The following is a 24,815-nucleotide window of genomic DNA, read 5'->3' on the forward strand; positions in this document are numbered from 1 at the left end:
AGGCTAAACCCTCAGGAAAGGTTCAAGGTTCTCTTGAGTGTGCAAAGCAGGGGTGAGGGGATGGGGGAGTGGAGCGGGGTAGTAAAATATATCCAGCCCCATCAGGAACAACAACAACAACAAAAAGAAAAAGATCTATTTTTAATGGCTTTGGCTTTATGGCACGAAGCAGACACCCTCATTAAAAGGCACAGAGTCCTCTTCTACCCCATCTCCTAGGCCTCTGAAGTAGAGTCCGAGTTCCAAGGGGGTCATTCTCAGGCCTGAGGCTTGGAAGCACAGGCTCAGCAGCAGCAGCAGCAGCAGCAGCAGGCCAGGCAAGGGGGAGGGAGCACAGTGCAGGGTTGGACTCTCCTGCAAGCATTAGGCACCTAGGGCCAAGGCCCATACAGGCTACTAATGCTCCAGGTCAGAGTCTGATACGGGAGGCAGTTGCCAAGGTCCCTGAGAACAAACAGTTCAAGTTCTCCAGAGCTGTGTGGTCAGTGCTCCAGATCTCTGGGCAGTGTGAAGTCCCTGAAGCTGTAGAAGGAGATGTCACCATGATCCACCAGGGCGAAGATCAGAGGAACATCCCCACTCTGGTAGGACAACCGCTTGAGGCTGCATAGGTCTGGAACAGGTTCATCAAATCTGCAGGAATAAGAGTTAGACTTGAGCCAGGCGCCGGCGGCTCACACCTGTAATCCTAACTACTCAGGAGGCTGAGATCTGAGGATCACAGTTCAAAGCCAGCCTGGGCAGGAATGTCCGTAAGACTCTTATCTCCAATAAACCACCAGAAAACTGGAAGTGGCGTTGTGGCTCAAGTGGTAGAGCGCTCACCTTGAGCCTAAGACCTAAGGGACAGTGCCCAGGCCCAGAGTTCAAGCCCCATGACCAATAAAGAAAAAGTTAGCTTTGATACCTTAGATTTGATACTATCTATAGTCCTTCTATATGCCCTAAGACCCCCAACTCCCCTGAAGCTCCCAGGGAAGAGAGATTAGGATACAGGAATTCTGGCCACTGGTCTCTCTCAAGCACATGGCTCTAAAAAGCTTTCCAAGAGAGCTCCAGAATCCTGGCAGGATAGGCAGGAAGCAAGGAAGAGCTGGGTTCCCATCACTGTTAGCCTCTAAACCCCTCTCTGGACCTTAGGTTTGTCTTAGGGATTGACAGAGTGGCCACTGGAGTGCAAAGAAGGTCCACATGGCTCCCGGAAAAGCATCTCTTACCCACTGACGCACATCCGGACATAGGGTTTGCCAGGGTTATTCTTCCGGAACGTAGCCACAGCATCAGCCTGGTAAACATCAAAGCTGATCTCCAAGCCTCCAGACTTCTCCAGCAGTCTGAGGACAGAGTAAGATTAGCACAAGAACTTTCCTCTCCCACCCTTTCCCATCACCAGCTCCAGAAACCAGCCTGGCCAGGAGAATCTGAGATTATGAGGGGAGACTAAATCCTTGGGATAATCCTTTGTCATTCCTCCTTTCTCCTAGACATCCATGAACAGCAGTTGTTGCTAGGAGCTAAGTGTGCAGACAGAGGTCCCTGGAGTAATCTAGCTCACACGGAAGTCCACGGGCCAAGTCCCAGCAGTCACTCCAGCTGTTGGCCACAGCCTCATGGAGAAGGGCTTAGGAACTTACTGGGCACCTCCATCAGCAAGGTGTGTGGTCTGTAGTACAGAGATCTGCTGAAGGACTGTGGCTATAAGGACAGTGAAAACAAAGTGTCAGAAAGGAATAGTTGTTCTATATACTCCTTTGACAATGCCAAGTCTGAGGTTTAGAGTTTCCAGATTCGCCACAATTATTTTAGTATGTCCGGTGCGATAATTTGGAACACACTTATACTAAAACATAACTGGTTTTAGCTAAAATTCAAATCTAAACTAGTCATCGACTGCGATCCCATGGCTATTTTAAGTAGTTCAGAATCTGTCACTCCCTGGTTGGATGTGCATAAAAGAGCAGACAGTGAGCCTCCTCTTAGTTGGACAAGATGGTACCTCTACCAGGCAGTTGTGAAAGAAGGGACCACAGCTAATCGGTGGCAAAGCCATCGCTCATTATCTTGGTTAGGGTTTTATGGATGCAAGCAGTTTTTGCCCTCTCCATTCTTCCCAGACATAGACTCACCCTGGCTAAACCTCCCACCATGAGCTCAGCTGCAGACCCCTGCCACCCAGAGAACTGACTGCCTTGTGGGTTCCACTCCAGCAGACATGCTCCTCCCGAATCTTGGGCTTCAACTCGCCCTTGTCAATCCACATCCTTTTTTTTTTTTTTGGGTCCGGTCATGGGGCTTGAACTCTGGGCCTGGGCGCTGTCCCTCAGCTCTTCAACTCAAGGCAAATGCCCTACCACTTGAGTCGCAGCGCCACTTCCGGCTTTTTTTTTCTTTTTGCTTATGTGGTGCTGAGGAATCGAACCCAGGGCCTCAGGCATGCAAGGCAAGCGCTCTACCAACTTCCCAGCCCAATCCACATCCTTTTTAGTCTTGTGATTGATCACACAGCTGCCAGTGACCTGCAGGGAAGGGGTACCTGGAGAGTGTGCCTGGCTGGGGTTCAGCAAGGGGGTGACAGGCTGGCCCCACAGGTGTGGAGGGCAGTGCTGGCTCTTTTGCAGTTGCCGTCTCTGCAGCAGCTCCTTGTACTCCCGCCAGCTGGAGCAGCGCTGCACCTCTGGATCTGCGTTTAAGTCCTCCCGGAATCGCCGGGCCTCTGTTTGTTGTTCCTGCTCACGTCGGGAGAGCTTCTCCTTCCGCTGGTTCAACTTCTGGCACCAGGACTCGGCATCGGTCTCCCGCCCAGTGATGTTGGCCGGGAGTAGCCCTGGGGCTGGGGCAGATAGAAGGGTGTGACGGCTGTCGGAAGCCATGTTGGGGAAGGAAATCTGCTCAAAGTTCCAGCGTGGCTTATAAGCCCCCTTGACTCCATTTTTTATTTTGTCCCTTTCCTGGCCACACCCCATGGCCTCCCTGGCCAGACCAAGGCAGGGCTCCAGGGACCCCAGAGACTGAAAGGGACTCCCTGGGCTCTTTCTAGAGGTTGACTCCTGGGGTTTCTCCTCTGGGCATTGGTGGTTCTGGTCACAGGCAGGTGGACTGGCAGCTGCCAGGCTTGCAGCTGGCACAGAGTTCTCCAGGGCCTTGGCTTTCTTATTAATGGACCTAAGGGGTGAGGAAGAAAAGCAACACATTGCTCCTCATCGCTGAGGCCCAATGGAGCTGGGAAAGGTGCCCTGCTGTTTCCCTGAGCCTATGTTCATGTTGCTCAAACCCGCATCTTAAGCTCATTCACTCCCAGGGGAGTGACGCCACCATGGGGGACATTACCAAGAGCTATCGTTCTTCTTCCTCTTTCCAGCCTTGTCCTTCAGGCGCTGGGTGTAGCCATCCAAGTTAAGCTGCCTCTCGTAAGGGGACAGGACAGAGCTGTAAGGTGAGAACAAGGCAGGCAACAGATCCAAGGCTCAGACGGGTGCTCTTGTTAGGGACTGACTGGCCAGAAGGATAAGTCAAGGACCAGGGTCAGAGCCACAGCAAGACTACAATCACACCTGCATCAAAGGCTCATGGGGCAGCCAGTGGGGTCTGGTCATGAGCCTTTGTCCAGGCTTCTGAGTGCCACTGAGGCTCCTAAAGAGCCAGCACCAGCCAGGTGCTGGTGGATCATGCTTGTAATCCTAGCAATTCAGGAGGCTGAGATCTGAGGATCGCAACTCAAAGCCAGCCAGAGCACCAAAGTCCATGAGACTCTTATCTCCACTAAAACTACCAGAAAACCAGAAGTAGTGGTGTGGCTCAAGTGGTATAGCACGCACCTTGAGCTGAAAAGCTAAGGGACAGTGCCCAAGCCCCACAAGCAACCAAAAAAAAAAAGCTGGCACTCTACTGTTTGAGCTACAGGTCCACTTTCAACTTTCTGAAGGTTAATTGGAGAGAGAAAAGTCTCACAGACTTTCCTGCCTGAGGTGGTTTTAAACCATGATCCTCAAATCTCAGCCTCCTGAGTAGGTAGAATTATAGGTGTGAGCCACCATGGCACTAAATACTACACTGTTCAATATATTAGCCTCTAGTGTTTCTTTAAGTTTAATTAAAATTACATGCAATGAAAAATTCAGTCTAGTTACACAAGACACATGTATTGGGTACCATAGACAGAGGACCCTTCCATCATTATATAAAGTTCTATCATGACAACATGTATGACAGCACTACATTATGAGATAAACTCTTGACTTTTGTTGTTGTTGTTGAGATGGTCTCCTTTTATAGCTCAGGCTAGCCTTGAACTCATGATCCTCCTGTCTCAATCTCTCAGTGTTGACATTAAGGTAACACACCCACACACCTAGCTGATAAACTCTGCTTTGTAAAATGTTGTGTCTGTGCGTGCTCTTCCTAAATGCGAGCTGTGTGGGGGCAGCAATGAGATGTGGGGCCTGGCACCAGCAAGTGGTCAGAAATATTTCAGAATGAATGAATGAATGAATAATCCCCGTGGAACCTCTGTACTATTCCCCTGACCTAGGACCTCTTGCTCTCCCTTGACTTTTTCACTCAAGGCAGATATTCTACTACTTGAGCCACAGCTCTACTTCTGGCTTTTTACTAGTTAACTAGAGTTAAGAAGCTGGTGCAGGGAGCAGAATCTGGGTGCTGGTGGCTCATGCCTATAATACTAGCTGCTCAGGAGGCTGAGATCTGAGGACTGCAGTTCAAAGCCAGCTCAGGCAGGAAAGTCCCCATGAGACCCTTATCTCCAATTAACCGCCAGAAAACCAGAAGTGGCGCTGTGGCTCCAGGGCTAGAGTGTTAGGTGAGGGACAGCTCCCAGGTCCAGGACCTACCAAAAAAAAGAGTCTCACAGACTTTTCTGCCTGGGTTGGCTGTGAACTGCAATCCTTGGATCTCAGCCTCCTGAGTAGCCAGGATTACAGGTATAAGTCACAAGTTCCCAGCAGGATGTGTCAGGTTCAGACTTTGAGGATATTGTGTAACTGCAAAGACTGTATCAGTTTCCACTCCAAGCCTGAGGTCTCTGGCTGTCAGTAATGCTGGATAACTAAGACAATGAGGGAGAAGATATGTAACTTTAGCTTAAGAAAGGTGAAAGCCAACTATAAACTCAAAGCCAAGCACTGGCTGGGTGCCAGTAGCTCATGCCTGTAATCCTACCTACTCAGGAAGCTGAGATCTGAGGACTGTGGTTTGAAACTAGCCCAGGCAGGAAAGTCCATGAGACTTATCTCCAATTAACCCCCAGAAATCCAGAAGTAGCACTGTAGCTCAAAGTGGTAGAGCATTAGCCTTGGGCAAAAGAGCTCAGGGACAGCTCCCAGGCCGAGTTCAAGCCCTACGACCAACCAAAAAAATAAACTAATTCTTCACTCAATCCCGCATTCATGCATGTACTGGGAAATCTGCCTGGATACCTACCAAGTGCCAGACATCACTGTAGTACTGTGTCTTAATGTTCACCTATTATCTGAAGATAGGTCTCAATTTGACAGCCAGTAGGAGATGCAATGATGGGATTTGTCCCCACATGTCGCTACATTTTAAGCTCAGGTTCCCAGACCGTGTCCTGGGAGCTACTCTCCAGCCAAAGGTTCCAGGAAGCTGATAGTACTTTCCACCTGAGACTAGTCAGCCAGGTCCCAGGACTAGAATGAATGAAGGGAAAGGGACAAGGACTTACCTTGGTTGGAATCGTCGAACTACATAGCCCAGTCTTTTCAGGTGGCTGAAGACCTCAAGAGAAGAAAACAAAAATTAAAGCTCACATGTCTCTTCTTAAAAACATCCAGTAGTAGACTGGGATGTAGTGTGGTGGCAAAGCTTTGCCTGTAACCTTAGCTATTCAGGAGGTTGAGATCTGAAGATCATTGTTCAAAGCCAACCCAGGCAGAAAAGTCCATGCGACTCTTATCTCCAATAAACTATGCAGAAAAAGCCAGAAGTGGCACTGTGGCTCAAGTGGTAGAGCGCTAAAAAAAAAGGCTCAAGGACAGTGCCCAGGCCCTGAGTTCAAGCCCCAGGACCAGCCAAAAAAAAAGAAAAAAAAATATATCACAATAGTTTCTCCAGACAAAGTTCATTCTCTACAGCCTCTCCCTTGCCCTTCAGATTCCAAACCCTGAAGCTACTTGGAGCACACTCCATTATAAACATGGTCTTTTAAGGAAGGTCTCAGGTCTCTGAGTTCTTGTCCTCTTTTGACACAAATGACATTTAACAATTCTTTTTTTAATTTTTAATTTTTTAGTGCTGGCTCTGAGGCTTGAACTCAGGGCCTGGGCACTGTCCCTGAGCTTCTTTTGCTCAAAGCTAGCACTCTACCACTTGAGCCACAGGTCTACTTTCAGCTTTTTTGATAATTTATTGGAGAAAAGAATCTCAGGGACTATTACTGCCCAGACTGGCTTCAACCATGATCCTCAGATCTCCACTTCCTGAATAGCTAGGATTACAGGTATGAGGGACCTGTATCCAGCAACAATTTCTTGACTTAAATACAAATCCCCAAAAGCTGACAGCAGTGGACCTAGAAAAGAACTATGTTCTCAAACATTTTGATACTAAAGATGGCATAAAGTGGTAGACATTTCCCCCATGTTTCCCCTCTACAGACAGAAGTGGAAAGGGTTTCATAAATAACTACATGCTCATCGTCGTCATGTCCTGCATCCACAGCAGGACATTGCCGGACACATCCACTATCTTGCCTGATCTCTCAGTTAAGCCTTCGACACAGCTGACCATTCATTTCCTCCTTAAAAGGAACATCTCTTAAGTTTTTGTGATGACATTTCTGTTTTTTCCCCTGTATGGCTTCAGTCAGTTTCTGGTCCTGGCTCCCCCTAACCTCTTCACCTCTGAGTCCCAGGTCTCAGACCCCACATTCTGTGATCTTAAGACCTCAGTCTCCTGGATAGCTAGGATTATAGGCATGAGCTCCCAGCCCCCAGCCTGGTAAACAGGGTCTTGCTATATAGCACAGGTTGACCTCAATCAGGAATGCTAAGATTACAGGCAGGTACACCACACTACTATACTTGCTTACACCATACCATGCTTGCTTACTTTTTTCTTTTTTTGCTACTCCTTGGGCTTGAACTCTGGCTGGGCGCTGTACCTGAGCCTCCTTGTGCTCAAGGCTGGCACTCTACCACTTGAGCCACAGCGCCACCTCTGGCTTTTTCAGAGTAGTTTATTGGAGATGAGAGTTTCATGGACTAGCCAGGTGCCGATGGCTCAGGCCTATAATCCTAGCTACTCAGGAGCTCTGAGATCTAAGGATCATGGTTCAGAGCCAGCCCCTGCAGGAAGTCCCCATGAGACTCTATCTCCAATTAACCACCAGAAAACCTGAAGTCGCGCTGTGGCTCAAGTGGTAGAGTGCTCACCTTGAGCTGAAGAGCTCAGGGGCAGCAACCAGGCCCTGAGTTCAAGCCCCACAACTGAAAAAAAAAAAAAAAAGTTTCACATACTTTCCTGCCCAGGCTGGCTTCAAACTGCGATTCTCAGATCTCGGCCTCCTGAGTAGCTAGGATTACAGGCGTGAGCCACCAGCGCTCAGCTTTGTTTACTTTTTATTATCCAGTTGCCATCATTAGACAGTAAGCCTTGTGCCTGCACATCCCTTGACATCCTGTAGCCACAGCATGTGGCACTGTGACTGGTACCTCACAGGCACCTGTCACTGCTCACTGACTCCACACACGCCAGTCTCTGGGTAGCTGGGGGAAGGGAAGATACCTGGTATTGCAAGAAACTCAAGGTGTCCTCGTTCAGCAGTAACTGGTAGGCCTCCTGGATAGACAGTGGCAAGTCTTGATGGAAGAGCTGAATAGAGCCCTGGAAGTGGAGCCCAACAGCTCAGCAGTGCCATAGCCACATGGGGCAATTTCCTGGCTGACACCCTCCAAGCATCACTGGATGAATAAGGCAACCACATAAGGGGAGGGGGCGGGCACCCTAATTTGGACTGGAATTCACGCTTTCCCACGTGTCTCCTGGCTTTAGAAATCCCATTGTATATCCACAGAAAACTTACACAAAAAACGTGTCCTTCCTGGTCCCTGGTCCCAACCCCTTCTCCACCCTGCAGAGGCCGGGGAGGGGGGTGTACCCCACTCACACACTCCAGCAGGTATAAGGCCTCTTCGGGGTGCAGCCGCTGCCGGCCCTGCTCCGAGAAGCCCATAGTCTGCCAGAACTTACCCTGTGTGGAACCCAGAGTGAGTGTCACAGAGGGGAGCCAAGTGGGGATCCCGGGCCCCCAAGTCCCGCTGCTCACCGCAGGAGACTTCAACTCCACAAAGCCCTCTTCGGGTCTCCACTCGGCGGCCACCAAGCTGCCCCTGGCGAGGAGTGGGAAGGGGTGGGTCTGGGTGGGTGTGCCGGGGAAGGGGTGCGGGGTCCCCCCCGCCCCGCCCCGCCCCCTCACAGGCGCTCCACGCGCTCCTCCGCCAGCAACTGCCAGAGTTCTTGGCGACACCGGAGCAGCCGCTCGGCCTGGGCCGCCGAGCCGTCGGGGAGGAAGTCCTTGGGGCCATGCGACCGCTGAGGCAGCTTCTGGGACCGCGAGCGGGCGGCGAGGAGCTCGGCGGCACTGGGCGAGGAGAGAAGGGGACCCGGGGTCGGCACCCCGCGGCCACCCCGCCTGGATCCCGGGATCTCCAGGCTCCTACCCGCGCCCACCCCACGCCCCGCACGCCGCCCCCTGGGGCCTCGCCAAACCTCAGCACGCGCCCCGCGGGAATCTCCACCGTCCCGGGCTCCGGTTCGGGCTCCATCTGGTGGCTGTCTGCGCCTGCGCGCGCCCGCCCAGGCCCCGCCCACTCCCGGAACCGCGCGCGCGCGCGGCCCCAGCACCGTCCCCGGAGCTCTTCCCACTGGCTTCCCGCCTTCCTGGCTGGCCTGGGTCCTAGCGCCTGCCTACAGCCGTGTGCCTCGATTCCCCGGGCTGAGTGTTCGGTTTGCAGGTTTCTGAATGTGCAGGAACTTTCCTAGCCTGTCCCCACGCCTTCTCGGGGCTTAAACTTGAGCTGGCGTCCTGGAGTGGCGCACGAAGACTCAAACGTGTGACTCCCTTCTCGGCAGCCCTGCGCTGCCCGGTCCTCACCACCCCAGCCAGGGAAGGAGGGAAGAGGGGCTTAGCGAAGGCAGGACGGTGGGTCTCCGGATCTCAGCTCTGCGAAGTGGAGGCCACCTGGATCTGCCAGGAGCGGTCCGGGGAGGCTTGAGCCCCTTCCGAGGGGCTCTGAAGCCGGGTTTGGAGGGCCTGGCCGAGGGTGGGAGGCGCTGTCCGCCCCTCGTTGGTGCTGAAGCGCCACCCCAGGCTCCGACAGCACCTCCTCGAGGCTGGGGTCCCTGCCGCGGTACCCTGGGCCGCTCCCGCACTGTCCACTAGGTGGCAGCATTGCCTCGGTCAGCCGCTTCGGCCGGGGCAACTGGCGGCGGGCGGAGGTCGCTGCCGGAGTCCCGGCAGGGGCGAAGGCCGAGAGGAAGGGGTTCCCAGAGGGGTCCCCCGAGTCTCGGCTGCCCAAACCCTTCGCCACGCTTTTCTTCCACTCATTCATGTCCATCGTATCTCGTCCTTCCGTCCACACTCCAAAGCCCCAGTTTTCCGGGGTTCCATACCTGGATGCAGCGCGGCAAACACCACGCTCCTTACTCCACCCCCTCCCCTGCCCCGCCTCCCTTTACCCTGAGCCGCTCGGATTCACCTGTGCGCATGCGCGGATCCAGCTATGCCCGGAGTCCAAACTGGCGCGGGCGGGGGCGGGGCCTGGCGCGGATGGGGGCGGGGCCGCGGGCGCTGACTGGCAGCCGGGCCGCTCGGCCGGGACGGGGCCTGGCGCCCGATCCGGAGGGAGGGGAGGGGGAGGGGCGGGATTTCCTGCGGGAGGCGCAGAGCCGGCCTTGGAAAAGGAGGAGCCGGAGGAGAAAAGGGGGGGGGGGCTGTGGGAGCCAGCGTCCCGAGTGCCAGGGACACAGCAGGACCAGCCGGACCCCCGGCGGGGCGGCCGGGGAAGGTGAGACGGAGCGGGCCGGGGCTCATCTGGGGATCCGCACCTTTGGAACAGGCGCAAACTAACTTTTTCTCTTTCCTGCGGGATCGGCGGGATCGCCTCCATCTCTCCGCTCCTTCCGCCCTCTTCGCGCCCCCTTCTCATCCTCCAGCCTCGACGCCTCGGGCTCTGGGCCCGCTCGGTGCCCCCCCCCCCGCCTTCTCCCGCCGCTTTGTTCCCGGGGTCGTCCCGGGCTGGGCTCGGCTGGGGGTGGGGGGTGCGCGGCATTCCGAGGGGCGGGGGGCGCCCGCCGACCCCAGGCGCTGCCGGGGCGCCCTCCCCCGGGCCGGCGGCCGGCGGGCTGCGCCCTCGGGGCTGGGGCTGCGGGGTGCGGGGGGACGTGAAGAGCTCCCCGCCAGGGCTGCGGGCCTGCACGGCGCTCGTGCCATAAGACTCTTGGCAACACATTCGCCGCCACCGAGGAACTGACGTAAGCCCTTCTGCAGGGAAGGCGAAGGGTCTGGGCTTCGGGTTCAGGCTTGGACCGTTGGCCAGCTGTGCCCCCCCCCTCTTGTGTCTTCTCTGCCCCCTGTCCAGCTGCTTCCTCGACCTCCCCACACGCACACAAGGGGGTGAGGAGGGTCAGCAACAGGTGCTGTAGAAGCGTCTCTGTCCGGCAGGCAGAAATGGGGGGGGGAGGGGAGATAAACTCCCCAGTCCACCACCTTCTGAAGTTCCTAAAGAGCCCCAGGGCTTGGACATCCAGCTATTAAAGCTAAGTCTAGGTAGGGTGGAGGCTGGGGGTGGGCGGGAGGGCAGGCAGCTTGGACAGGGAGTGACCTCCCCCCCCCATCAGTCTGCCTGTGCCACCCGCCTATGCCCCACCTCCTGGTTTGCCAGTTGTCTGTGGGTGTTGGAGCCTTGGGCTGTGGAGAATGGGCTGCTGGCCCGTCCTGCCCCAGTGTACTGAGCTCCCAAGGCCCCTCCTGCTCAAGGTTGAGGTGCTGCCCGGTGCCCTAGGGGCACAGTGACTCATCTTCCTGCTCCAGAAACGCCACCCCCCCATACTCCTCTCAGGCACGGTGGTTTCCCTCCTCCCTCTTGGGGACCCTCTGTGACTCCAAGGCCAGCCAGGGCGGCTGAGGGCTCCTGGAGGTCCTGTTGCGCTCACTTCTGTGTCTTGTTTCTGGGTCTCTTGCAGGCTATTGGCACAGCCACATCTATTCCAGACCCCTCCACACCTGTCCACCACTGTCACCTGAGGCCCAAGGGAATGCTGGCTGCTCTCTGTGCTCCTGAGTCAGGCTGGAAAGATTGGCGGGCTCAGCCCTGGCCTGTCGCAGGGCTGTCAGAAGCTGCAGGCTGATCCCTGTGCCGATTTCCACACAGCCTCCACCCCCTCAGACCCTGGCTTTCCCGCTGGAGGGAATATCATCAGCGCCTGACAAGGAGCCACTGGCTGGGACACCAGACGTGCTCCCTTAGGACCTGGGGCCCTCAAGGGGCTGAAGTATGGTGCACTGACGCTGCTGTTGGACTTATCTCCCTGCCTCTCCTTGGATTCCTGAGTTCTGAGCCCAGCCCAGGGGCCACTATGGGTCGGGAGCAGGACCTGATCCTTGCTGTCAAGAATGGGGATGTAACCTGTGTCCAGAAATTGGTGGCCAAGGTCAAAGCTGCAAAGACAAGTGAGTATTTGGTAACATGACCATCTCGGGATGCCTCTGAGCGGGGGAGGGGGGGGCTCTGTGATCTGTCCTTCCTTATGTCTGGACAAGAAGTAGCTCTGTGTAGGCCCTTAGGATGTGTCACCAGGCACGTCACGTAAGCTCCCTGGATCAGTATCCATGCCTGGGAGTCGGGTGAAGTATATTCATTCAAGACTTTACTGTCATTTAGCAAAGGCTAAGTCCCGAGCCAGAGCAGTGAACAAAAGAGACCGAACTTTCAGCTCCTGTGGCATTTCCTGCTAGTAGGTGGCTTTTCAGATGAGTGCCATGTTAGTTTGGGCTGTGTGTTAGGAAAAGCTGAGTAGCTACCATATTCCCTAAACCCCTCTGCATACATCCACCGGAGCAGCTCTGTTTGTTTATTTCTGAGCCTAATGGGGGATGTCTGTGAGATATATTTTTTAAAGAGTCTTTAAAAAAAAATCAACATTATCTGAATATTTGCTAAAGCTCCTTTACCTCGACTTACCTGCTACTGATCTTGTGGGAATGTGTGACCAAAGCTAATTTATTTATTTTTTTTTTGGTACCATTACAAGGGCTTGAAGTTAGGGACTAAGTGCTATGTCCCTTAGCCTTTTTACTCAAGGATGGCACTCTATCACTTGAGCCATAGCCCTGGCTTTACGGTGGCTAATAAGAGTTTCACAGACTTTCCTGCCCAGGCTGGCTTCAAACCCTGATCGTCAGATCTCAGACTTCTGCGTAACAAAGATTACAAATGTGAGCACCAGTGCCCAGCTAAAGCTCGTTTCTGAAGGTTTCTATAGCCTGGAGCTCTAGTCCTGATGGGGCTGTAGGGGCTGGATATGTAGATGGCCACTGTTGAGCCCCAGCTCTTTGGTTTCTCTGTGGTGAGAGACTTCTGGGCTTCAGGGCCAGCTCTCAGGTCCCTTCAGATCTCAGCCCAGCAGCGGCTTCCTGCCACTAGACTGGACTGGAAAGGAGTTTCCTGGAGGAAGGGTCTTCTCTGAAGCACTGGGGCTCTCGCCCCAAGGTACACCTGGGCCCTGTCCACAGGAAGAAGCCCTAGGCTACCAGGAGACATCTTATTATCCCTGCCCACACCCTGGCATGTGGGTGCCAGAAGGAAAGACGTTAATGGCGTGCACCCACCTGCATAGCAGAGTGGAAACCCGGGCATGAGAGCTGGTATGGTGGCCCGGTGCCCTGGGGACGTGGATGAGGGTGAGCAGGCTTACAGCTCCCCAGGGAGACCCCCCCTCCCCCTCCCCTCTGTTGGTTTTGGCGACCTGCCCAGTGGGGCCTTGGTGTCACTGCTGCTGGAGGCCCACGAGAGGGTAGTAAGAGCGGCCAGAGGCTCATGGTGGGGGGCTCACAGCCGGGCTCTCAGGCTCGAAGAAGGTGTCTGGTCCTGGTAAGAAATGTCCTTGGGGGAAGAGGTCCCTTCCTTCCCCTAGGCCGAGGTGAGGCAGGTGTGGGTGAAGCGTTGGGTGACAGGCCCGGGTCTCCTTGCAAGGCGCTGGGACTGTGCCTTCCCTCCTCATCCTCTGAGGAGCTGGAGAAACTGGTGACCAAAAGTGAAATCACAAGTTGACCTTCGCAGATCTGACCTTTTAAGAAAGGCTGCCAGGCACCAGTGGCTCACGCCTGTTATCCTAGCTACTTAGGAGGCTGAGATCTGAGGATCACAGTTCAAAGCCAGCCTGGGCAGGAAAGACCATGAACCTCTTATCTCCAATAAAAACCACCAGAAAGGGGCTGTGGCTCAAGTGGTAAAGCACTAGCCTTGAGCTAAATTGCTGAGGGACAGCACCCAGGCCCAGAGTTCAAGTTCCATGACCACCACCAACAACAACAACAAAGAAATGCTATGATCCCCTATCTTACCTCTGAGCTAGGTGTTTCTATATTCTTTACACTGCTAAGGAAAATGATATTCAGAGAGGGTTAGTGACTTGTTGAAGGTCACACAGCCATTAATCTGATAAACCTGTGCCGAGGTACCCCTCTCCCCTTCCTCTGCCCCCCATGCTAAGCACTGCTTTCTGTCATAGCGGAATGGCCTGGGGATTGTTCTAAAAAAAATGGACTCTCTCCAAATTAAAATCAGTAGAAATGGTCCAAGACTCTGCAAATCAGATCATTTTCCAGTTGATTGGAATGCAGCTTTCAAAGGGCTGCAGGGAACTCCTCAGAGAGGCAAAGGAAACTGCTGGAAGGGAAGCATCAGGGCTCCCCCTTTTTCTTCCTATGGGATGGCTAGAACTTTCTGGCTATGCAAAGGGAGCTGTGGGAAAGATGCTCCTTTGGGCTGCTCCATCAGATAATCCCCCCACCTTCCCCCCCCCCCCCCACACATATGATCAATTCCATCCAGATCCAGGTCTTCTTTGGAGAGCAGGTGGCTGGGAAGGGAGGGGTGTGGTGGCCCTGGCCTCGCCTCTTCCCCTTGCCCTTCCCCAGCCCCTTTTGCTGAGGTCCTTTTCTGGCCAGAGGAAACACGGTGGGCTGGGGTGGCCAGCTGAGCTCACATCCTCTACTTGAGCCTAAGTCCGGAGAGTGACCCTTCCACTCCCAGAGCGGGGCTGGGAAAGAAGCCCTGCTATAAGCGGAAGTGCCAGGAGCCACTGCCAGCAACCAGGACCCTCCACCCTCCCTCCCTCCCTCCCGCCAGGGTCCCCAGCCCAGTCATTTGGGGCCTGTCCCCCACCACCTTTCCGGTCATTGTTCTGTAAAGAACGGAGCCACCCAGCCTGGCCCTCCTCCTGTTCCTGTGTCCCTCCTGTCACATTGTCCTGCCCCTCCCCGGAGGAGCCACATCCCGCCACCCAGCTACCCCATCCCAGACGGCGCAGGCTGGCAGGCCAGTGGGAAGGGTGGACTGGCTGAAGGACACTGTGTCTCTTTCCTGCCGACTTCATTGTCTTCTCTGAAGTTGAAAGAGACACCGGGACAGCCAGAGTCACACAGCCAGTTGAGCCAGGCATTACCTTCCTCTTGCCCCTGTCCTAAGTGGTTGAGTGACAAGGACTTTCCAAAGGGACTAGAGGAGACCTGGGAGGGCTGCGTTGCCTCCCAGTGGCCTCCGCCCCTTGCTCTTCTGTCCCTTCTTGCCTCCATGTTTACCTTTGTGTGGTGGAGTCCTTTCAGTGCAGTCCTACCTGTAGCCGTCCCTTCCCTGCACGTCCCCTGCTCCCTTCTGCAAGGCTGGTCCCTCCCTGCTGGAATGAGGCCCTGCCTTGCCCAGGCCGCTGGGCTATTCAGAGGCCCATTAGGGCCTGGGGGGCAGGCCCAGACCAGCATGCTTGGCACCCTGCCCAGCTTGGGTTGAACTAGACCCCCTCCTTCCCAGTGGGGTGGGTTCCAGCAGAAGGCAGGGGGTGCCTGGAACAGGCCTCCTTCGTTCCCTCCCCAACACTTCAAGGCTTGCTGCCTCTGGAAGCAGTGCCAGTTCTTTTGCCCAGGTCTGGGACGAGCAAGCCCAGCCTGTGAGCACCAAGTTAGAGAGTGCTTCCCGGGCAGGCTGAGACCCACCGAAATCCAAGGTGGGCCTTAGAGGGACCTGCCGGTTCTTACCAGAGGGGAACGTAGCACTTGCTAATGAGGAGTGTTAAATTGTTGACAGCTGCCATCTTCTGCACGCAAAGGACAGAGGCGCTGTCCTCACAAGCCCCACGATCCGCCTATTTCACAGAGCCCACCGCTGCCCTCGTTCACAGGGCCAGCACAGGCGGAGCCCAAGGCTAGTGCCAGCCGGTCTGATAACGTACGGTCCACGAGGCTCCAGGATGCCTCGGGACTGGGGTTTGTGGTCCGCTCAGCCCTGGCATCTCTCCTCCCTTTGATTATCCAGTGCCTTGCTACCTTCTTTCCCTGCCTGTGCCCCTTGGCCTACGAGGACAATATGACTCCGCTTCCTAGCCCGTTCAGGCAGGAATGCTAACCATGCACCCCGTGGGCCTGTCTGGTGAAGGCACATCATGCCAGTGCCCCCTCCCGCCCCGTTTGGCTCTATAAACACGCTAGGCTGGGGCCCTGGAGAAGCCAGGTCACTGCTGCTAAGGCTTCTTGCGCTACCCACCCTGGAGCCACAGACACCTGGAAAGGACCATGGGGCAGGGTCTCTTTTGTATGCTGAGAGGTCAGCTGGGTTCTGGGAGGTGAGGTGGAGGGTGTGCCAAGTAGGGGTGCGGGTGAGACCCGGTGGTCATTTGTGCCCTGATCCCTACCTCCCCGCAATCCCTAGAGCTCCTTGGCTCCACGAAGAGGCTCAATGTCAACTACCAGGATGCCGATGGGTGAGTACCTGCTGCTGGGGGCCCAGAGTCCAGGGGAGGGGCTGCAGGGATGGGTCCTGGGGCTCAGATTCCCTTCCTCCCTCTCTCTCAGTCTTGGGCCCCTGCAGTCTATTTGTGGAGAGCTCTGGGTCCTGCTGGAGGGAAAGAGGGCTTGCACCCACCTGCCCGTGGAGTTCACCCCAATTGAGGGGAAGGGCCCCCTTGGATCGGATTCCTCCTGGGCCCCTTTTCTCCCTGGAGGGTAGGAGCCTGCAGGCGCCTGCTCCCACGGCCCCCTCCCCTAGCTGGCTGGGGGGGGGGGGATGCCAGACAAACAGGCCTCTCAGCCCAGACACTGAGCCCTTTCATGCAGTGACCAGGCTGCTGTGCGCTCCCACGGCAGGGCTGGCAGGCGTGGGGGGCAAGGAACCCATCCCTGCCAGCCCCCAGAATGAGTTTGGGTATGGAAGACTAAGACTTGGGGAGTGGGAGATTGCTCACTGACACCCTCTACTTTGTCGATCTCCGCCCCCCCAACCCATGCCAGATTCTCTGCTCTCCATCATGCTGCCTTGGGGGGCAGTTTGGAGCTCATAGCCTTGCTTCTGGAGGCTCAGGCCACCGTAGACATCAAGGACAGCAATGGTGAGCCCCCCATGGGACCCCAACCCACACCTGTGACCGGAGCTTGCTCCAATGAGGTACACAAGCAGTGCTAGATGCTCCTGTGGCTTGCAGATGGCTTTGCCTCTCGAATCGTCCCGGCCATCTAGGTAGCAGGTGGTCCTGCTTTCCTGACATGTACCCATAATGGGTACAGCAAGACCCTGGCTCTGCCCCCATAGAGCTGGACCTCTTTCTGATCAAAGCTGGGTGACGCTAGCATCACTTTGGGGCTGTCTCCGCGCAATCAGAATGGCTCCAGACACTGCTTAGGCCCCGCCCCTCCCCAACACTGTCCCAGGACCTCCCTTGGATCCCATTCTCCTGTCAGGAATGCGTCCACTGCACTACGCGGCCTGGCAGGGCCGGCTAGAGCCTGTGAGGCTGCTGCTCCGGGCCTCTGCGGCTGTCAACGCGGCCTCGCTGGACGGCCAGATCCCTCTGCACCTAGCTGCACAGTACGGACACTACGAGGTGGTATGTGAACCCGCCTGTGGGGGGGGCCCCAGGGCAGGGAAACGGGGAAGGGGGGTCTGGAAGCCAGCAGATCTCCTCACTTGGCTCTTCCCCACTCCCACCCCTAGTCAGAGATGCTCCTCCAACATCAGTCCAACCCATGCCTGGTCAACAAAGCTAAGAAGACACCCCTGGATCTGGCCTGTGAATTTGGTCGGCTCAAGGTGAGGTCTGTGGTCGTCGGGGTGCTGGGTGTCATTTGTGGGGTCTCGGTAGGAGGCGCTAACTGGGTGCTATGTGTTGCCTGCAGGTGGCCCAGCTTCTGCTCAACAGCCACTTATGTGTGGCGCTGCTGGAAGGTGAGGCCAAGGATCCGTGTGACCCCAATTACACCACACCCCTGCACTTGGCTGCCAAGAACGGCCATCGAGAAGTCATCAGGTATCCTGAGGGAGCCCCCTTCCTCATCCCTCTCCTGTGGGACAGTCGGGGCCCTCTCAATGCCTCTGTTGCTCTCAGTCTCCCCATTGGACTCATCCCCTGCCCCATCACCCTGACTCCCCCGTCCATCACAGACAGCTCCTGAGAGCTGGAATTGAGATCAACCGCCAGACCAAGACCGGCACGGCGCTCCACGAAGCTGCACTGTACGGCAAGACCGAGGTGGTGCGGCTTCTCCTGGAGGTAGGTGTGGACACCTGGTCACTCCACAGGTGTCCCTCAAGCCTCTGCCCCTGTGCCAAGACCGGTTGGGAAGGCCCTAGTGTTTTGTATGGGCAGTGGTGGTGCTAAGGCCATGTGGCTGGGAAACCACCCCCTCTGATCCAGATCCCAAGTCTGCCTTCTTACTACACTGTCCTTAACTTGGTCTCTGAAATTCCATGCCCGAGTGAAAAGATCTGGGTGTGGTAAGAGCACCCAGGTCTTGGATGGTTACGAGCAGCAGCAGGGGGAGGAGAGACCACAGGCAAAGTGCTTAGTGCACACTCATGACCCTGCCCCCAGGGAGGCGTGGATGTAAACATCCGCAACACCTATAACCAGACGGCACTGGACATCGTCAACCAGTTCACCACCTCCCAGGCCAGCAGGGAGATCAAGCAGCTGCTGAGGGGTGAGTGTCTGAAGAAGCCAGCCAGAGGGACAGGAGCTGTGTCCCTGAGGGGATGCCCTCAGGACCTTGACCATTTAATGTCTGCTTCTCCCCCATCCCCCCGCCCCCCGCCCCCTTCTCTTAGAGGCCTCAGGGATCCTGAAGGTCCGGGCACTCAAGGATTTCTGGAACCTCCATGATCCCACTGCTCTCAATGTCCGTGCTGGAGATGTCATCACGGTGAGGCTCCGATTGGCACTGCTGTGAGAATGCAAACCATCGCTATGACTTTTTTGGGAATCTACTATGTTGCCAGGCTGTGCTGAGTCTTTCTGTGCTGAATTCTTCCCAAGTCTAGGCAATGTAAATGTCATAGTCTTTGTAGCGATGACAGAGTTTGGAGGCTTATAAATGTTAGGATCAGCCAGCCAACCGTGGCTCACACCTGTAATCCTAACTACTCAGGAGGCTGAGATCTGAGGATCGCGGTTCAAAGCCAGCCTGAGCAGGGAAGTCTGTGACTCTTCAATTAACCACCAGAAAAAACGGAAGCAGCACTGTGGCTCAAGAGGAAGAGCTCAGGGACAGCACCCAGGCCCAAAGTTCAAGGCCCCCTCCCCCCCAAAATAAAAGAAAGTTAGGCTCACTTGACCAAGGTCACACACCCGTAAACAATGGGGCTGTAAACGGAACACAGGCTGTATGTGGGGGGTCCTGTCTGTCTACCCTTGTGACACCAGGGGATTAGGCTGGCCGCAGGGGCTGAACTCTGGCTGATTGGGGCATCTGAGCCCAGCTGCCTTAGGAACGATCTGGATCAGGGGGGCTGGATAGACAACCCCCCCACTTGCTTGGTGTAGGGAGTGAGTGCGGGTCTGCACAATCTATCGATCACAGGTGCTTGAGCAGCACGCAGATGGCCGCTGGAAGGGCCATATCCATGAGAGCCAAAGAGGCACAGACCGTGTGGGCTACTTCCCCCCTGGCATTGTCGAGGTGGTCAGCAAGCGAGTGGGCATCCCTGTGCCCCGTGTCCCCTCCGCACCCACTCCCCTGCGCCCAAGCTTCTCCCGAACACCGCAGCCTCCTGCTGATGACCCCCTGCATCCTCTGGCCTATGGCCAGCTCCCTCGGGTGGGCCTCAGCCCGGACAGTCCAGGTACGTCCTCCCAGAGTGTGGCAGTGGATACTGGCGAGATGCCAGTCAGCTGTTGGCAACACCACTGAAGCTCTAACTTCTGTGCTTCTGTTCCTTGCAGCAGGTGACAGGAATAGCGTAGGCAGCGAGGGCAGCGTGGGCAGCATCCGCAGTGCTGGCAGCGGGCAGAGTTCCGAGGGCACCAACGGCCACAGCACGGGCCTCCTTATCGAGAATGCTCAGGTAGGAGGGAGGGCTGCTGGGACCAGGGCAGGGCGCACCCCTGCTGCCAATTCTGCACCTCCTAAATGAGATCCTTCCCTGTCTCCAGCCTCTGCCCTCTGCCGGTGAGGACCAGGTGCTGCCGGGACTGCATGCCCCGCCCCTGGCAGGTGGGGAGAATGAACAGGAGAGGGTTGGCTGACAGAGCTGGCGGTGGGGAGGCTGGGGGCATGGCACCCCTCCCTTCCTCCTGCCACCTCTGAGGCCATTTCTCTCCTTCCTTGAAGATACCCTGAGCCACCACCCTCTGATTAGCCACCGCTCAGGTGAGATCTTCACCCAGGATGTGAGGCCAGAGCAGCTGCTAGAGGGGAAGGTGAGATCTCCACCGGGGTGGGAAGTGTGCTGAGGACCTTGTGGGGAATGGAAGGCCTTAGCGCATTCACTTATATAAGCCAGGCTACTGGGGAAGGCTGGGCGGATGAGTTGGGCCTCCCCTTAGCCATTCAGCTCTTCCTGGCTCTTCCTTTCCCGGAACCACAGGATGCACAGGCTATTCATAACTGGCTGAGTGAGTTCCAGCTGGAGGGCTACACTGCCCACTTTCTGCAGGCCGGCTATGACGTGCCAACCATCAGTCGCATGACCCCTGAGGTAGGTGATGCAGCTGGACCAGGGAGGGCCCAGGGGGCAGGGGCGGGGCCTGACGCCCTTGCCATGTTCCGGCCCGGCAGGATCTGACAGCCATCGGAGTGACCAAGCCTGGCCACCGGAAGAAGATCGCCGCAGAGATCGCCCAGCTCAGTATTTCCGAGTGGCTGCCCAACTACATCCCGGTGAGCAGAGGGCCAGGGTGCGCGCTCTGGGCTCCCACCCAGGGCTGTGGCTGGGTGGCGCCCCTCCTCTGGCTGAAGAGGAGCCAGGCCTGACCACAGTGCCCCTCCAGACGGACCTGCTGGAGTGGCTGAGTGCACTGGGGCTGCCGCAGTACCACAAGCAGCTGGTGAGCAGTGGCTATGACTCCATGGGGCTAGTGGCCGATCTCACCTGGGAAGAGCTGCAGGAAATCGGCGTCAACAAGTTGGGTGAGGACTGCTTTGAGCCCCGGCCATGGGCCCCTCCGCGGGTGACCCTTCCCAAGACTCAGCTAACCTTGTTGCTTCTGCCCACCTCCTCAGGGCACCAGAAGAAACTCATGCTGGGTGTGAAGCGGTTGGCGGAGCTCCGGCGGGGCCTGCTGCAGGGAGAGGCCCTGGGCGAAGGCGGGCGCCGGCTGGCCCGAGGATCAGAGCTGATGACCATCGACGGGCTAGAGAATGGGGAAGGCCCAGCCATGGCCGGCCCCCGCCTTCTCACCTTCCAGGGCAGTGAGCTGAGCCCGGAGCTACAGGCAGCCATGGCAGGGGGCGGCCCTGAGCCTCTCCCCCTGCCCCCGGCTCGTTCCCCCAGTCAGGAGAGCATTGGAGCACGCTCCCGGGGCTCTGGTCACTCACAGGAACAGTCCACGCCCCAGCCGAGTGCTGGTGGAGACCCCGGCACCCTACAAGAAAGGAACCTTCCAGAGGGCACAGAGAGGCCCTCTAAGCTCTGCTTCCCACCTCCTGGCCAAGGACCTGCCCCGTATGTTTTTATGTACCCCCAGGTCTCGCCCTCCAGCCCAGCCCCAGGGCCACCGCCTGGTGCGCCCCGGGCCTTCTCCTACCTGGCGGGGCCCCTGGCCACCCCTCCAGACCCCCCTCGCCCCAAGCGCCGGTCCCACAGCCTGAGCCGCCCTGGCCCTGCGGAGGGGGAAGCCGAGGGGGAGGCCGAAGAGCCAGTGGGCAGTGCCTTGGGCAGTTACGCCACCCTCACCCGAAGGCCAGGACGCAGCACCCTTGCCCGGACTAGTCCTAGCCCAACCCCAGCTCGGGGGACCCCACGCAGCCAGTCCTTTGCCCTCCGAGCCCGTCGCAAAGGCCCCCCGCCACCACCCCCGAAACGCCTCAGCTCAGTTTCTGGCTCCACGGAACCCCCACCACTAGATGGGAGCCCCGGGCCGAAGGACGGCGCCACAGGGCCCCGACGGAGAACACTGAGTGAGCCGAGCGGCCCCTCGGAGCCCCCGAGTCCGCCCGGCCCCACCGGCCCCGTGTCTGACACGGAAGAGGAGCCCAGCCCCGAGGGGACGCCTCCGTCTCGGGGGAGCTCGGGAGAAGGGCTGCCGTTCGCAGAGGAGGGAAACCTGACCATCAAGCAGCGGCCAAAGCCAGCTGGCCCCGCACCCCGAGAGACGCCTGTGCCCCCCGGCCTCCACTTCAACCTTACAGAGTCAGACACTGTCAAGCGGAGGCCCAAGTGCAGGGAGAGAGAGCCGCTGCAGACGGCCCTGTTGGCTTTTGGGGTGGCAGGTGCTACCCCTAGCCCCTCTGCCCCCCCACCTTCCCAGGCCCCCAGCGAGTCCTCCCTCTCCGAGTCCTCCAGTCCTCCCCAGCCAGAGCCCAGCAGCCTCGCCACTCAAGGAGCTCCGGTGCCTCCTCTCAGCCCTGGGACCCAGACCCCCACGGCCCCAGTGGCCTCCAGTGCTGGCCCCAGTCTGGAAAGCCCGGCCAACCACCGGCCAAATGCAGAGCCAGAGCACACAGCTGCCCCCACCGCCCTGCTCAAGGTGCCCGGAGCAGGTAGGATGCCAGGTGTTGTTGGCAGTGGCGGGCGGGGGGTGGGGGTGGGGGTGAAGGGTGGGGAGGGGACAGGGACAGGGTTGTGTCCCGCCAAGTCACAATCCAGCCTTTTGGTCTCTACAGGAACAGCTCCCAAGGCTGTGTCGGTGGCCTGCACCCAGCTGGCATTTTCTGGCCCCAAGCTGGCTCCCCGGCCTGGCCCCCGCCCAGTGCCCCCCCCAAGGCCTGAGAGCACAGGAGGGGCTGTGGGTCCAGGCCGGGCCCAGCAGAGACTGGAACAGACCAGTTCATCCCTGGCAGCTGCACTAAGGGCAGCCGAGAAGAGCATTGGTGCTGAGGAGCGAGAAGGGTAAGCTGGGTGTAGGAACGGACGCGCTGGTGGGTTCCCGGGAAGGCTGGCAGGGACACGGCTGGCAGGGCCTCAGGCCTGGGGAAGCCCCTGGCAGGATGATAGGACCGACCCTAGGTTTTGGAGTTGCCAGATCTGACCTGCAGGGATACCTGGTAAACGTCACCAGAGGCGCACGGTTATGAACATTACAAGGTGACAGGCACGAAGGGTTTTGGGCAGCTCTTTCCCCCGGGGCAGTGGGCTGGTCCAAGTAGCCACGTGTCCATCTGAACCTTCCCCTTGTCACAGCCCCCCTGGGACCTCTACCAAGCACATTCTGGATGACATCAGCACCATGTTCGATGCCCTGGCGGACCAGCTGGATGCCATGCTGGACTGAATGAGACTGGCCTGTGTCCCCCAACAGTGTTCACTGTGGCTTCCAGTGTCCACTGCCTTTGGCCCAGCATGGAAGAAGTCCCCAGCACCCTGGGACCAGACCAAGGGCCGGTGGGATTGGAGTGCCCCCTTGCCCAGCAGAGACCCTCCCTGCAGCTCAAGCAGGAGCTGACTCCAGAGATGGGGCCAAGAGGGCCTGGCAGCACGGTCCAGCCGAGGGGCTTCCGCGGCCATGGTTGCACAGCCCCGCCCATGTGTCATCCAACTGGACAGCGCTGGCCCCTAGACAGGGACCCTGGAAAGAGCTTCCTCCTCCAGGAGGAGGTGGTGACAGGACTTCCGGGACACTTTCTTTCACCTCTCCCACCCCATGTTTCAAGCCCTAGCCAGGCCACCTGCCTGGCTGCTGTGGCACTCTTGAGAATGCAGGGAATGCAGGGGTACACCTCCCTGCATGTGCACGTAGGAGACGTGATGTAAGTACATAGTGGGGACACACCCATGTGGCGGTGGCCATGTCCTGCCGGCTCTTTTCCTGCTCCCACCATCCCACACTGGATGGCGGTGGGCCTAACAGATCCTCCGCGTCCAAACCTTCTCAACTGTACATACTATTTTTTAAGCAGAGAGAAATGCATATATTTTAAATGGGATTTATTCTATCTATTAACTGCCTGGACGATGCAGTAGGGGAAGGCCTTCAGACCCCGGCAGACGCAGCCCTGCCCACCTCAGGGCTGGAGGCTTGATGGGGTTTGCCCAGGCCTGGGCTCTGTAACCATTAACCTCTTCCGCCAACTAACGCCAATGAAAGTGTCATTCCACATAGCTGAGCTTGTGTTTCCATCTGTTGCACAGACCTCTGGGTCTCGGGGGTCTCCTCTGGGTTGTACCCTGAGGGATTCACAGCTATAGAAGGAGGGAGGTGTGGGACCACCCCTCCTCCCCTTCCGACCCCCCCCTCCCAGCATCCTCTCTGTGCTCACCGCCTGGGAGGAGGGGAGCCTTATTGGCCTCATGCACCAGCCACGGGTTTTTCTTAAGCAAGTCACACGTTTTAATATAAACCAGTCTACATTCATTCCTAAAAGGCTCATTTCCAGTAAAAAATAGACACCAATAAAAACTTCTCCTGGGAGAACAGGAAACCTGGGCTGTGTCCCCCCAAGCTGACTCTCTGACTTGCTGCCAGTGGAGCACAGGCACGGGAGGGGCTCGAGGGTGAGGTGAGGGCCCACGTGTGAGAGCCCCCCACAGAGCAGGGAGGTTTCTTGGGACCCCCCCCCCCGGGCCTTGCCCTGGGAAGACAGGATGCAGACAGCGGGGAGGACGAGGCAGCTCCCATCTCAGAAGATGGAGGCCCCTGCCCCTCGCTTTGAGTTTGTGCCAAAGATACCAGAGCAGAGGGCCTGGGTACGGGGACCCTGAAGGTGAGCAGCCCACGGGGAGGGGGCAAGGATCCCTCTACCATGCCCCTGAGGTCATACATTCAAGAGTGCAAGGCCAGGGAGGAGCCAGGGAGGTCCTGTCCAGCTGAGACGGCAGCGCCTTGGCTTCTCGTGATCAGCCAGGGTCAGGAAGACAGGAAGGACTCCACCAAGCAAAGCTGGGCCTTCCACACCAGGGTACGCAAGAGCAAACCTTGAAAGCGTTCATGATACCATTGCCTCAGACTCAGGGTTGGATCAAGGGCAGCTGTGGCCATCACAGCCAGTGGCTCAGAAGGGAGAGTTCATGCCCAGCTTAGTTTCAAACTGCAGCTTCTGTCGCTTCTGATAGCGGACTCGGACCCTGGTGGGGCAGGAGATCACTGCAGGTTGGTATAGACTCTTGGGCCAGGAGACGAGCAGGATGCCCACCATGGGTGGT

General features: G+C 57.3%; 3 protein-coding genes across 12 annotated transcripts in view; 1 reads left to right on the forward strand and 2 right to left on the reverse strand.

The window, feature by feature from the left end:
• Positions 1-122: 122 nt before the first annotated feature.
• On the reverse strand, positions 123-8,837 carry Tsen54 (tRNA splicing endonuclease subunit 54). The gene is made up of 11 exons (XM_069993019.1): positions 8,743-8,837; positions 8,450-8,614; positions 8,300-8,363; positions 8,141-8,224; positions 7,759-7,857; positions 5,699-5,751; positions 3,328-3,426; positions 2,534-3,162; positions 1,635-1,695; positions 1,218-1,334; positions 123-633 (listed from the first exon to the last, which is right to left on the reverse strand). Exons 1-11 carry the CDS (start codon positions 8,796-8,798, stop codon positions 483-485), a joined length of 1,578 nt encoding a protein of 525 aa, XP_069849120.1. The 5' UTR covers positions 8,799-8,837; the 3' UTR covers positions 123-482.
• Positions 8,838-9,933: 1,096 nt separating this feature from the next.
• Caskin2 (CASK interacting protein 2) lies at positions 9,934-23,774 on the forward strand. Of its 3 annotated transcripts, none has more exons than XM_069993028.1 (20): positions 9,934-10,040; positions 11,218-11,704; positions 15,957-16,008; positions 16,535-16,632; positions 16,952-17,127; positions 17,235-17,330; positions 17,417-17,547; positions 17,682-17,790; positions 18,112-18,220; positions 18,345-18,439; positions 19,097-19,358; positions 19,459-19,580; positions 19,669-19,729; positions 19,847-19,935; positions 20,103-20,213; positions 20,294-20,395; positions 20,506-20,644; positions 20,738-22,216; positions 22,340-22,565; positions 22,857-23,774. In XM_069993028.1, exons 2-20 carry the CDS (start codon positions 11,611-11,613, stop codon positions 22,945-22,947), a joined length of 3,642 nt encoding a protein of 1,213 aa, XP_069849129.1. In that variant the 5' UTR covers positions 9,934-10,040; positions 11,218-11,610; the 3' UTR covers positions 22,948-23,774. The 3 variants fall into 3 exon arrangements, with proteins under 3 accessions (XP_069849129.1, XP_069849131.1, XP_069849130.1); XM_069993030.1 differs by having other exon boundaries at positions 16,982-17,127; XM_069993029.1 differs by lacking the exon at positions 9,934-10,040 and adding an exon at positions 10,942-11,093.
• The window catches only part of Tmem94 (transmembrane protein 94), a 40,795-nt gene continuing 39,563 nt past the window's right edge, over positions 23,584-24,815 (reverse strand). For all 8 annotated transcript variants that reach the window (XM_069993024.1, XM_069993023.1, XM_069993022.1 and 5 more), the window contains one exon: positions 23,584-24,737. In XM_069993024.1, the coding sequence (XP_069849125.1) occupies positions 24,665-24,737 (73 nt within the window). In that variant the 3' untranslated portion in view covers positions 23,584-24,664. The remainder of the gene's footprint in view (positions 24,738-24,815) is intronic.

Source organism: Dipodomys merriami, unplaced genomic scaffold (assembly GCF_024711535.1).
Source record: "Dipodomys merriami isolate MVZ:Mamm:240054 unplaced genomic scaffold, mDipMer1.0.p SCAF_42, whole genome shotgun sequence".
Lineage (NCBI taxonomy): Eukaryota > Metazoa > Chordata > Mammalia > Rodentia > Heteromyidae > Dipodomys > Dipodomys merriami.

Excerpts from the sequence above, each read along its gene's own strand:
- Tsen54 (XM_069993019.1), bottom strand. The coding sequence starts at position 8,798 with ATGGAGCCCGAACCGGAGCCCGGGACGGTGGAGATTCCCGCGGGGCGC. Across the intron at positions 7,858-8,140 it reads CCTTATACCTGCTGGAGTGT|GGCTCTATTCAGCTCTTCCA; the intron begins GTGAGTGGGGTA and ends CTCCACTTCCAG. Across the intron at positions 634-1,217 it reads GTCCGGATGTGCGTCAGTGG|ATTTGATGAACCTGTTCCAG; the intron begins GTAAGAGATGCT and ends TTATTCCTGCAG.
- Caskin2 (XM_069993028.1), top strand. The coding sequence starts at position 11,611 with ATGGGTCGGGAGCAGGACCTGATCCTTGCTGTCAAGAATGGGGATGTA. Across the intron at positions 19,359-19,458 it reads CCTCAGCCCGGACAGTCCAG|CAGGTGACAGGAATAGCGTA; the intron begins GTACGTCCTCCC and ends TGTTCCTTGCAG. Across the intron at positions 20,645-20,737 it reads AATCGGCGTCAACAAGTTGG|GGCACCAGAAGAAACTCATG; the intron begins GTGAGGACTGCT and ends CCACCTCCTCAG.